Source organism: Piliocolobus tephrosceles, chromosome 16, assembly GCF_002776525.5.
Source record: "Piliocolobus tephrosceles isolate RC106 chromosome 16, ASM277652v3, whole genome shotgun sequence".
NCBI classification, from domain to species: Eukaryota; Metazoa; Chordata; class Mammalia; order Primates; family Cercopithecidae; genus Piliocolobus; species Piliocolobus tephrosceles.
The window spans coordinates 71,985,621-71,998,782 of record NC_045449.1 but is presented as its reverse complement, the minus strand read 5'-3'; the positions used below and the strand labels follow the sequence as shown (position 1 = coordinate 71,998,782).

The 13,162-nt window shown below is 50.3% G+C and overlaps 1 protein-coding gene across 1 annotated transcript in view; it reads right to left on the bottom strand.

The window, feature by feature from the left end:
• Window positions 1-4,874: 4,874 nt before the first annotated feature.
• BIRC5 (baculoviral IAP repeat containing 5) overlaps window positions 4,875-13,162 on the bottom strand; it is a 13,811-nt gene continuing 5,523 nt past the window's right edge. The window contains exon 4 of the mRNA XM_023211668.2: window positions 4,875-6,758. Coding sequence (XP_023067436.1) covers window positions 6,669-6,758 — 90 coding nt within the window. The 3' untranslated portion in view covers window positions 4,875-6,668. The remainder of the gene's footprint in view (window positions 6,759-13,162) is intronic.

The window sequence follows — 13,162 nt, the reverse complement described above, 5'->3', positions numbered from 1 at the left end:
GTTATCTAGAGGGAGATTTCGGCTAGGTGCAGTGGCTCACACCTATAATCCCAGCACTTTGGGAGGCCGAGGTGGGCTGATCACGAGGTCAGGAATTCAAGACCAGCCTGACCAATATGGTGAAACCCCGTCTCTACTAAAAATACAAGAATTAGCTGGGCCTGGTGGTGTGCACCTGTGGTCCCAGCTATTTGGGAGGCTGAGGCAGAAGAATCACTTGAACCCAGGAGGCGGAGGTTGCAGTGAGCTGAGATGGTGCCCCTGCACTCCAACCTGGATGACAGAGCGAGACTCCGTCTCAAAATATATATATATATATATATATATATATATATATAAAATAAAATTTAAAAAGGCCAGGCACGGTGGCTCACGCCTGTAATCTCAGCACTTTAGGAGGCCGAGGCAGGTGGATCACTTGAGGTCTTGAGTTTGATACCAGCTTGGCCAACATGGTGAAACCCTGTTTCTACTAAAAGTACAAAAATTAACCAGGCATGGTGGCTCACGCCTATAATCCCAGTTACTCAGGAGCCTGAGGCAGAAGAATCGCTTGAACCCGGGAGACAGAGGTTGCAGTGAGCCGAGATCACACCACTGCACTCCAGCCTGGGCAACAGAGCAAGACTCCATCTTAAAAAAAAAAAAAACAGACTTAATGCCGCTGTTAGGAGGTTTCAGCCGGGTGCAGTGGCTCACACCTGTAATCCCAGCACTTTGGGAGGCCAAGGCAGGCGGATCACGAGGTCAGGAAATTGAGACCATCCTGGCTAACACGGTGAAACCCTGTCTCTACTAAAAATACAAAAATTAGCCGGGCGTGGTGGTGGGCGCCTGTAGTCCCAGCAACTCAGGAGGCTGAGGGAGGAAAACTGCATGAATCCGGGAGACAGAGGTTGCAGTGAGCCGAGATAGCGCCACTGCACTCCAGCCTGGGCAACAGCGAGACTCCATCTCAAAAGAAAAAAAAAAGGAGGTTTCAGCATCACAGAGCCGTGTCTCTGCAGAATGGACACGTGTTTCACTCATGCTGCAGTGCTAGGAGACGGCCACGTTAGCAATCCATAGCCCATCTGCATGAGAAAGCCTGGGTTCAGTGTTTCCAACCCTAGATGTGCAGCTGGAACCACTGATTAAATTGTCCCCGAGGCAGCAGGCACCAGCCTTTGAGGGGCTACTTTGATGAATTCTGCTAGTATATTTCCCTTGAAATGGACCCAAATTATACCCTAGCCCAGTATGAAAAGGCACTGCTTTAGAACAACCCATTATTTTTCATTATTCATCATTCTTTCATCAACTTGGAGCTCCAACCTTGTGTCTAGGCTGTCAGGCCTCTTCCAAGCCAGCATCAGACCCCTATCACTGAAATCAGTGCCGAATTTGACGAAATTCCAGTTATAAGTGACAAAAAACAATGTGGCATTCAAGCCTCTTTTTTTTTTTTTCCCCCAGAGGTGAGGTCTTGCTCTGTCGCCCAGGTTAGAGTGGTGCAGTGGTGTAGTGGTGTGATCACAGCTCAATGCAACCTCAACTTCCTAGTACGAGTGTTCCTCCCACCTCAGCCTCCAGAGTAGCTGGGATCACAGACATGTCACAGCATTCCCGGGTAATTTTTTAAATTATTATTTTGGTAGAGACAGGGTCTTGCTTTGTTACCCAGGCTGGCCTCAAACTCCTGGCCTCAAGCAGTATTCCCACCTCAGCTTCCCAAAGTGCTGGGATTACAGGTGTGAGCTACTGCACCCTGCCTCTCTTATTTTTATTGATTGATTGATTTATTTATTTATTTTTTTTTTTTTTAGACAGAGTCTTGTTCTGTTGCCCAGGCTGGAGTGCAGTGGCATGATCTTGACTCATTACAACCTCTGCCTCCCGGGTTCAAGCAATTCTCCTGCCTCAGCCTCCTGAGTAGCTGGGACAATAGGCACCCACCACCACGCCCGGCTAATTTTTTTGTATTTAGTGGAGGCTGGGTTTCACCATGTTGGTCAGGCTGATTTCGAACTCCTAACCTCAGATGATCACCCACCTCGGCCTCCCAAAGTGCTGGGATTAGGGGCATGAGCCACCGCACCCGGCCCTGTCTCTCTTCTTTTAAACCCATATGTAACTACCTGGAGCCAGCAGCTGGAGGACCAGCAGGCCTGGCCCCTGTGATGCCAGCGGGCAGAGCCCTCTGCTCCAGGCTGATGACACCATCTGCCACCTCCCCCACAAGGCTGGGGAAGCAGCTGGAGCCGTGGCTGAGTCACTGTTGGAGCAGCTCAGTGCCACCTTTGCTGCAACTGATTTCACTGCATTGACAAACATCCCCCCACAGAAAATGAACCTCGCTGAGTTTTCCTGTCCAACCGGTCAATTCATTAACTCAGGGCATTAGGAAGCTAATCCCCCCGGTAGACTCAAAGCCACTGTTTGAGTCAAAACCCAACATTCTAAGGGCTCTTACATGGTTGGGGCCATAGGTTAGAACCATGCACCTTTTCACTTTTCGTCGACAGTGGTCTTGTTTGTGAGATGTGGCCATGATTGGGAGGCAGCCGAAGAGCGAGGAGGTCTCGTCCCCAAGCTCAACTCCCAGGTCTGTGAGGGGCTCAGCACGGTCACCCAGGCTTCCCCAGCACCTGCCCAGCGATCCTGGCAGCCCAACAGGGTCCCACTCTCAGGGAGGCAGGCAGGCGCCTCCGAGGCCCCACGGGGTTTCTAAGGGACAAGCTTCTCGGGCAGCCGTGCTTTGGGCACCGCAGCACCTGCCCAGCATCCTGGATGATGACTGGAAATGATATCCTGGAGAAATAACTTCCTCAAAGGGAAATGAGCTTGTGTTTTCTAGAGTGAAAGTTCCTCCCCAGACAAAGCTGAGACCTGCACTGGCTTTGAGTGACTAAACGTCTTGCTGGGAGGCTTTGACTCACTGGGTAACGTGGAATGGGCAGTGCCTTAGGCTGCAGGGCTTCTCCGGCATCATCCCGGAACCAGCCTGTGCTTCCCCACATCGCAGAACGCACCTGCAGTGTCCGTTCCGTTCCGTTCCTTCCGGTCTGTGCATCCTCCCCTTCCCTTCCTGGTCCCACTGGCAGCCTGCCACCTATGCCAGGACAAACAGCTGCATAGGGATGCCCTTTCCTGTTGCCATCCAGGGCAGAGCTCACCGTCTTCTCAGTACTGCTGCAGATACGAGCCACACGTGTGCAGACGTGCATGGCTATTTGCTGACCTGTCTTCCCGCCGTTCAGGGAACAAAAACCGGGGGAACTCACTGCAAGAGTTGTTCGTGGGCTTCAATTCCTGGACCTGGCACCTGGCACACTGTAGGTGCACAAGCAAATACCTGAGTGAACGAATGGATGTCACCCCTTTGGGGCTCACGTGGAAACCTCGGAAGGGAAGGTCACAGTTTGGTCCCAGCCAGCTGAAAATGGGTGTAAATAATGTAGGCTAAGCCCAGCGGAGAGAAAATCTGCAGCTTAGTTGGTCCTTTGCTTTGTTGAGCTAGATTCAGCTGAGTCAGGAAATCCTTCGTGATGACAAGACAGGCCCGGGGCAAGCTGGGCCGCACAACTCACCCTCTCAACACAGACCCTGGATGTTGAAAGTGAATACAGTGCACTGTCCTCACAACGGGGGAAAGGAGGGGAACGGAATCGGGACCACCTGTACTAGCCTTACAACTTCCTGTGAATTTACATTTCAACGTAAAAGGTTACAATGTACAGCGAGGATCTGTGGAAGCCTTGGGGAGGCAGGTGTCAGTTCCATGACAGCCTTTCTGACAAAGCTGTCTGAAAATGGAATAGGGGTGCTTTAAAGACAGCCCTCCCTCCCTAGAATCAGACAGCCGACCACAGCCACCCCCACAAGCTGACAGTGTCCTTCAGCAGTGAGGGCCCAGGCTGCCTGGGTTCAAATCCCAGCCCTAAAATTTACTTATTCTACTGTCTTGGATGAGTTATTTCATTTCTACAAGTCTTCATTTCTGCACTAAAAAATGGTAGCTACAGCCGGGTGCGGTGGCTCAAGCCTGTAATCCCAGCACTTTGGGAGGCCGAGACGGGCGGATCATGAGGTCAGGAGATCGAGACCATCCTGGCTAACACGGTGAAACCTTGTCTCTACTAAAAAATACAAAAAACTAGCCAGGCAAGGTGGTGGGCGCCTGTAGTCCCAGCTACTCGGGAGGCTGAGGCAGGAGAATGGCGTAAACCTGGGAGGCGGAGCTTGCAGTGAGCTGAGATCCGGCCACTGCGCTCCAGCCTGGGTGACAGAGCGAGACTCTGTCCCAAAAAAAAAAAAAAAAAAAAAGTAGCTAGGCCAGGCACAGTGGCTCCTGGCCATAATACCAACAATCCCAATGCTGAAGCAGGACAATCACTTGAGCCCAGGAGTTTGAGACCAGCCTGGGCAACAAAGTGAGATCCCATCAAAACAAAACAAAATTTTTCAATGAGCCGGGTGTGATGGCGTGTGCCTGTAGTCCCAGCTGTTTGGGAGGCTGAGGTGGGAGGTTCACCTGAACGCAAGAATTTGAGGTTGTGGTGAGCTTTGTTCATTCCACTGCATTCCAGCCTGGGAGGGCAAGGCCTTGTCTCCAGGGAGAAAAAAAAAAAAAAAATAGATAAAACCACGTTAGACTTTATTGGCAATTGTGTTATTCTTTCCACATGGCAACAGTCTGCAATGGGGGCTCCAGTTTGGCTTGCTGGTCTCTTCTGGTGGCGGGCACTGCTGTCTCCACTTTCCAGGGTGGCAGTTGGCCCGAAGGGCTCTAACCTGCTGTTGGAACTTCACCCACAGCCCAGAAGCCTCCATTCACAACCCTTCCCACACTCCACTGACTTAGAGAACCTGGAAAACGGACACATGGACACGAATCTGAAAGAAAGTCTAGGCAGTTGCCCTCAGACAAGGGCCTACGGCTTTATTAACAGATGTTGAGGAAGCTTTCAGGTGCTGGCAGCCATGAGGGTCTGGTTTTAAGAATGGCCTTTAAGGAAAAGCCATAGCAGGCGGGCTGACAGGGGTGGCTCCAGCTCAGCCCCGCCCTCAGCACAGGCTGACAGAAGCCGAGATCCACATCACTGCCTGGCGTGCAAAGGAGCTGAAGACAAAACCATTTTTTCCAGCTTCTCTACAAAGTCAATTTATAAGCAAGTTATTAAAGTGAAGTATCCATTTATAGACTGGTACAAATATCAAAAATAAGCAGCTTAGATGAGTACAGAGGCTGGAGTGCATTTTCTGCTAACAAAAACCACTGTGATATTCTCCAAGTTTAGAGGGAAAAGTCTGAGGCCAACTCAGATGTGGCAGAAATAAGTGGGTCTGAAGTGCATTTTCAGTTGTTTCTACCCGGAAGGAGCCTGGGTGATTCAAACAGGTCTGGGGTTCGTGGCTCTGGCGAGCGTCCAGACAACTGCGTCTCTGCTAGGACGCTCATCCTCACTGCGGCTGTCTGGGCAGATGGCTGTTGGCAGGCTAGGGACGACGATGAAAAACTGACAATATTTAAAAAACCCAGTAGGGTCCACAGCAGTGTTTGAAATGACAGGCTTTTTATTTCTCAGGAACAGCCGAGATGACCTCCAGAGGTTTCCAACGAAGCTGTAACAATCCACCCTGTAGCTCTGCGACAGGGAGGAGGGCGAATCCAATCCATCATCTTACGCCAGACTTCAGCCCTGCGGGAGCTGCCGCCGCCGAAGAAAGCGGGGACCTGGGCGGACTGCATCCCTCCCCCGTGTGGATACGTGACAGATGTGCAGGTCGGGCTGACAGACACACGGCCTGCAGCAGCCCAGCTAGTCCCACACAGCATCAAGCCAAGTCATTTAAAAAGGATTCAGGCCACTGCCTTTTTCTCAGGGAGGAGCAGCCAGCATGTGCCCCGCAGCTCACTGGGCCTGTCTAATCACACAGCAGTGGCAAAAGGAGTATCTGCTGGACGCTTCCTATCACTCTATTCTGTCTCCACGTCCACCTGAAGTTCACCCCGTTTCCCCAATGACTTAGAATGGCTTTGTGCTTAGTTTTAATTGTAGTTTGTGCTATTCTGTGAATTAACAATTCAAACAAAATAAGAAAGACACGTTGTGAAACAGTAGAGGAGCCGGAGACTCTGTCTCCATTCCCCTCCTCATCACACACACGTCATGCATCTACCAAAAAAAAAAAAAAAGTGGCCTCTGAGGCAGCACAGGTGTGACAGATGAGAAACCTATAGCTCAGATTCAACAGGCACCTGCCAAGTCCACACTCAGGACTGTGTGACAGCCTCAACAACATGAGGTCCAGACACGTTCACTGTGGAAGGCTCTGCCCACGCGAACAAAGCCGTCAGCTCTAGCAAAAGGGCCACTGCCTTCCTCCTCCCCCACTTCTCACCTGGTAAGTCCGGGAATCAAGAAGACAAAAATGAGCCAAAAAAAAAAAAAAAAAAAGAGAAAGGCAGTCACTGTTATCAGCAGCACCCGCTGCACAGGTAGAAGCACCTCTGGTGCCACTTTCAAGACAAAACAAGATACAGCTGAAATATCTAATTGGAAAATATTGATCTTCTCCTTTCCCAAGGCATTGCTAAGGGTCCCACAGGAAGGCTGGTGGCACCAGGGAATAAACCCTGGAAGTGGCGCAACCACTCTGGGACCAGGCAGCTCCAGCCAGAGGCCTCAGTCCATGGCAGCCAGCTGCTCGATGGCACAGCGCACTTTCTTCGCAGTTTCCTCAAATTCTTTCTTCTTATTGTTGGTTTCCTTTGCCTGGAAATAAAGAATAGACACATGACACTGAAACCAGAGCTTCCCAGTCACATGCTGTAGATAAGATGACAAAGGAAAAAACAATCAGGGAACACTGATAGAGCACCTAAATCAACTGGGCACTGGGCTGGGGCAGATTCCCAGCAACCTGAGACAAACATCCTGATTCAGATCAACTCCTCTAGTTTAAGCTGCCTCCTAATCATCGAATAACAGAAAACATGGACAGAGCGCTTGGTATGCACCCAGCACCATTCTACCGGCTTCACTCCATTAACTGATTTATGCTCACAGTGACCCTGCGGTGGGTGCTCCCATCTCTACTATACAGATGAGGAAACCGAAGTCCAGCCTGAAGCAGCCACTCCAAGTACCCAGCTAGTCTAGGCAGAGCTCTGCTCTTAACCACCGCCCTAGCTTTCTCCTGCAACTCCTGGAGGAAAGTCCAGAGTCTTCCTCTTTATGTCCAGCAAACAGACCCTGGCAAACATCAGCCTCTTCCTCGAACAGAAATTCTTTTTGCTTCCAGTCCCTCCCTGAATCTGGCTTCCAATTTTTTCTTTTTTTTTTTTTTTGAGACGGAGTCTTGCTGTGTCTCCTGGGCTGGAGTGCAGTGGCCGGATCTCAGCTCACTGCAAGCTCCGCCTCCCGGGTTTTACGCCATTCTCCTGCCTCAGCCTCCGGAGTAGCTGGGACTACAGGCGCCCGCCACCTCGCCCGGCTAGTTTTTTGTATTTTTAGTAGAGACGGGGTTTCACCGTGTTAGCCAGGATGGTCTCGATCTCCTGACCTCATGATCCGCCCGTCTCGGCCTCCCAAAGTGCTGGGATTACAGGCTTGAGCCACCGCGCCCGGCCCCAATTTTTTCATTCTGCTAACAGAGCTCTCTCCTAAAGGGCAAATGACGACCACATTAGCAAATCCAGGGACCCCCTTCCCTATCATATTTTTTATTCACCCTAACTCCTCTGCTACATTAAAAAACAAAAACCTTGATTGGGTTAAATTTGTTTTCTGATAGAGGTTACCTTAAAAAAATTATTTTTTTGAGACAGACTTTTGCTCTTGTTGCCCAGGCTGGAGTGCAAAGGCGTGATCTCAGCTCACTGCAACGCCTCCCGGGTTCAAGAGATTCTCCTGCCACAGCCTCCTGAGTAGCTGGGATTACAGGCATGCGCCACCATGCCTGGCTAATTTTGTATTTTTAATGGACACGGGGTTTCTCCATGTTGGTCAGGCTGGTCTTGAACTCCCGACTTCAGGTGATCTACCCGCCTCGGTCTCCCAAAGTGCTGGGATTACAGGCGTGAGCCACTGTGCCCAGCCAAAAAACTACTTTTCAATATGCACTTTATATATCCTAAGTTTTACCTCATGTATAATAATTTGTAATTTATTTTTATATACATTTATAATTTGTAAATTTTTTTTTTTTTTTTGAGGTGGAGTCTTGCTCTGTCGCCCGGACTGGAGTGCAGTGGCCGGATCTCAGCTCACTGCAAGCTCCGCCTCCCGGGTTTACGCCATTCTCCTGCCTCAGCCTCCTGAGTAGCTGAGACTACAGGCGCCCGCCACCTCGGCCAGCTAGTTTTTGTTATTTTTCAGTAGGGACGGGGTTTCACCATGTTAGCCAGGATGGTCTCGATCTCCTGACCTTGTGATCCGCCCGTCTCGGCCTCCCAAAGTGCTGGGATTACAGGCTTGAGCCACCACGCCCGGCCAATTTGTAAATTATTAATTGAAAGAAAATTTAATTTAAAAATAATAAATTGATAAGAAAAAAAACAGTGCACCTTTGTTTTTTTTTTAGAGACAGGGTCTCACTCTGTGACCCAGGCTGGAATGCACTGGCAAGATCATGGCTTACTGCAGCTTTGACCTCCAAGGCTCAAAGTGATCCTCCCACCCCAGCCCCCTGAGTAGTTGAGACTACAGGCACATGCCACCATGCCTGGCTAATTTTTTGTGAATTTTTTGAAGAGATGAGGTCTGGCCACATTGCCCAGGCTCGCCTCAAAACTCCTGGGCTCGCCGGGCGCGGTGGCTCAAGCCTGTAATCCCAGCACTTTGGGAGGCCGAGACGGGCGGATCACGAGGTCAGGAGATCGAGACCATCCTGGCTAACACGGTGAAACCCCGTCTCTACCAAAAATACAAAAATAGCCGGGCGAGGTGGCGGGCGCCTGTAGTCCCAGCTACTCAGGAGGCTGAGGCAGGAGAATGGCGTAAACCCGGGAGGCGGAGCTTGCAGTGAGCTGAGATCTGGCCACTGCACTCCAGTCCGGGCGACAGAGCGAGACTCCGCCTCAAAAAAAAAAAAAAAACTCCTGGGCTCAATCAATCCTCCTGCCTTGGCCTCCCAAAGTGCTGGGATTCAGGCACAAGCCACTGCACCTGGCCCAACAATGCACCTTGTAATGGACTGTAATGGACAACTCTGCAGTCCCAGGGAGCATTACCTTTACTGATATGGAAAGATAACCATGGCTTTAAAAAAAAAAATATATATATATATATACACACACACACACACACACACATAGATTATTCAGTTTCTTCTTCACTTTCAAAAAAGCATAAAATTAACAAAGCTCCTTTGCATACATACTATAATTTAACCAACCACCCCAATGTGGAAGTCAATATCTCCATTTTATACATTTTTTCCACTAAAGGGAGGGGGGCAAAGCAAACACAAGAATGCTCACTATTGAAAAACAAAACAGGCCGGGCGCAATGGCTCATGCCTGTAATCCTAGCACTTTGGGAGGCCGAGGTGGGCAAATCATGAGGTCAGGAGTTCAGGACCAGCCTGGCCAACATGGTGAAACCCTGTCTCTACTAAAAATACAAAACTAAGCTGGGTGTGGTGGTGGGCGCCTGTAATCCCAGCTACTCAGGAGCCTGAGGCAGGAGAATCATTTGAACCCGGGAGGCGGAGGTTGCAGCGAGTGAGATCTCACCATTGTACTCCAGCCTGGGTGACAGGGCAAGACTTTGTCTCAAAAAAAAAAAGAAAAGAAAAACAAAACAGGCCAGGTGCAGTGGCTCACGCCTGTAAAACTCACTGACAAAACTTCTGGCTGGGTGTGGTGGCTCAAGCCTGTAATCCCAGCCCTTTGGGAGGCCAAAGCAGGAGGATCAGTTGAGACCAGAAGTATAAGACCACCTTGGGCAATGTACCAAGACCACTGTCTCTACAAAAAATTTAAAATTTGGGCTGGGCACGGTGGCTCATGCCTGTAATCCCAGCACTTTGGGAGGCTGAGGCGGGCGGATCACCTGAGGTTAGGAATTCGAGACCAGCCTGGCCAACATGGTGAAACCCTGTCTCTAGTAAAAATATAAAAAAATTAGCCATGCGTGGTGGTAGGCGCCTGTAATCCCAGCTACTCGGGAGGCAGAGGTTGCAGTGAGCCGAGAACATGCCATTGTATTCCAGACTGGGCGACAAGAGTCTCAAAAAAAAAAAAAGAAAAAAAAAAGTTAAATTAGCCAGGCGTGGCGGCATGTGCCTGTAGTCCCAGCTACTGGGGAGGCTGAGGCAGGAGGATCGCTTGAGTCCAGGAGGTCAAGGCTATAGTGAGCTGTGACTGTGCCACTGTACGTTGGTCTGAGCAACAGAGCAAGACCCCATCTCTGAAAACAAAAAACTCCTGCCGCCCAGGTCTACAACTCGCCTCTCCTTCTAGTGCTTCGTTTTGTCCTCATCACAACTATTTATCAAGTAAACTATTATGAATAACTAAGTTGCTCTGTTTATTTCCACATTAAATTTATTTCCCAATCGATTTTCACATTGGTTCTAATTTATTTCATTGTTTCAAAAGCTAAGCACCGAGGCAGCAGCAGAAACAAGAATCAGCGCCCAGTGCAGCGCCCTGGGTGGCCAGACCTCAGCTTCCATAGCAGCGCCCTCCTGGCACCCTGGCAAGGCAGCAGACGGGGGCATCCTGCCGTCAAGTCTGGGATCTTGGGAATCCCTAGCATCACCAGCAACAGCATCCTTGTCTTCAGGATTTGTGTAGCACAACACGCGTGCCTGTGGTCCCAGCTACTTGGGAGGCTAAGGTGGGAGGATCATTTGAGCCCAGGAGGTTGAGGCTGAGGTGAGCCAAGATCACACCACTGCACTCAGCCTGGGTGACAGAGTAAGACCCTGTCTCAAAAAAAAAATTATATTGTTTCAGAATTAAAGTAATAAAAACGAATCCATAAAAGCATTCTGTATTCTGAATTGGGGAAAACAAAAAACAGTTCAAAATAAAAGCCAAGCAGCTTTTTAAATCTCCCCACTTTTCTCAAAGGCTGGAATGTCTCCCCTCATTCCAATCTGGCTGGGTCTGTCAGGAGACGGAGACCGAGGGGTCTCCTGTGGAGGCTGAGGCCTCTACTTCTGCGTCCTGCCCCTTCAGCTCTCACATCCTGAAAGTCTGCTTTTCTTAATCTCATCTTCAAACAGGTGAGTCGACTTCCCATACTAGACTGCATCTTCCCCCTGTAACCCTAGAGCAGAGCACCCCGCAGCGTCCACCAGCACTTCAGGGCTTTCTGGAACTGGACTGGGTCAGATTTCAGTTGCTCTATTTGCAATGGCAACAACCCTCTGTCTTTCTCAGTGCTCTGGGACCTGGCTTCCAGCCCACGCCTCCACATCCCCTGCTCCTCCCCTGTGCTCATGATGGTTCCAGGCACACAAGCTGCTCCTTGTCTAAAACAGGGCTTGGCAAGCCAGGGCCTGCTGGCCAAATCCATCCAGCCCGTCATGGCCTTTTTTTGTCCAGCCCACGGGCTAAGAATGCTTTTTATGTTTCTAAAAGGTTGTGAAAAACTACAACAAAAGGCAATATGCAACAGAGGCTGTGACCCACGAGGGCCAAGGGATGGTCTGTGGCACACTACAGAAAAGCTGGCTGACCTCTGATCCAGAAAAAGATGATCCCCAGGCCACTTTCCAGTTTCCACGCTGCAGCTCCCACAACCTCAACCGGGTGACGAGCTCACCCACAGCATGATTCACCCACCACTGGCCTCTTCCCTCTTCCTGACAAAACGCTATCTTAGTCCTTAGCACTTAAAAGCCACTAATATTGAGGCCAGGCGTGGTGGTTCTTGCCTGTAATCCCAGCACTTTGGGAGGCCAAGGCGGGCAGATCACTTGAGGCCAGGAGTTCGAGACTGGCTTAGCCAACATGGCAAAACCCTGTCTCTACTAAAAATACAAAAGTTAGCTGGGCCTGGTGGCACACACCTATAATCCCAGCTACTTGGGAGCCTGAGGCACAAGAATCACTTGAACCTGGGAGATGGAGGTTGCAGTGAGCCAAGATCGCACCACTGCCCTCCAGCCTGGGCAACTGAGTGTCACCCTGTGTCAAATTTTTTAAAAGCCACATATAAGGACAGAATTATTTTACGCTGATTTCTAAAAAGGAATACAATTTTCAAGCTGAAAAGGAACCTGAGAAACCATGGAACGGGGGGTCTAACCTCTATTTAGCAAGGAAAGTGTGACCACGACTGGCGTTACAACGTCTCCTGACTCTCCGCCCAGGACTTTGCTACAAGGATATGGAATCCCCCCTTATTTATTCTGTGTGGGGCTGCCAGACTTAGGAAATAAGAATATTCGATGCCAAGGCTGGGCGCAGTAGCTCACACCTGTAATCCCAGAGCTTTGGGAGGCTGAGGCAGGGAGATCACTTGAGGTCAGGAGTTTGAGACCAGCCTGACCAACATGATGAAACCCTGTCTCTACTAAAAATACAAAATTAGCTGGGCGTGGTGGCATGGGCCATTAATCCCAGCTACTTGGGAGGCTGAGGCAGTGTGCACTGCACTGCAGCCTGAGTGACAGAGCGAAACTCTGTCTCAAAAAAAAAAAAGAAAAAGAAAAAGCCATGGCCGGGCGCGGTGGCTCAAGCCTGTAATCCCAGCACTTTGGGAGGCCGAGACGGGCGGATCACGAGGTCAGGAGATCGAGACCATCCTGGCTAACACGGTGAAACCCCACCTCTACTAAAAAATACAGAAAACTAGCTGGGCGAGGTGGCGGGCGCCTGTAGTCCCAGCTACTCCGGAGGCTGAGGCAAGAGAATGGCGTGAACCCGGGAGGCGGAGCTTGCAGTGAGCTGAGATCTGGCCACTGCACTCCAGCCCGGGCGACAGAGCGAGACTCCGTCCAAAAAAAAAGAAAAAGCCAGGCACGGTGGCTCACGCCTATAATCCCAGCACTTTGGGAGGCCGAGATTGGCAGATCATGAGGTCAGGAGATGGAGACCATCCTGGCTACCACAGTGAAACGAAACCCCGTCTCTACTAAAAATACCAAAAAAATTAGCCGGACGTGGTGGTGGGCGCCTATAGTCCCAGCTAATCGGGAGGCTGAGGTAGGAGAATGGTGT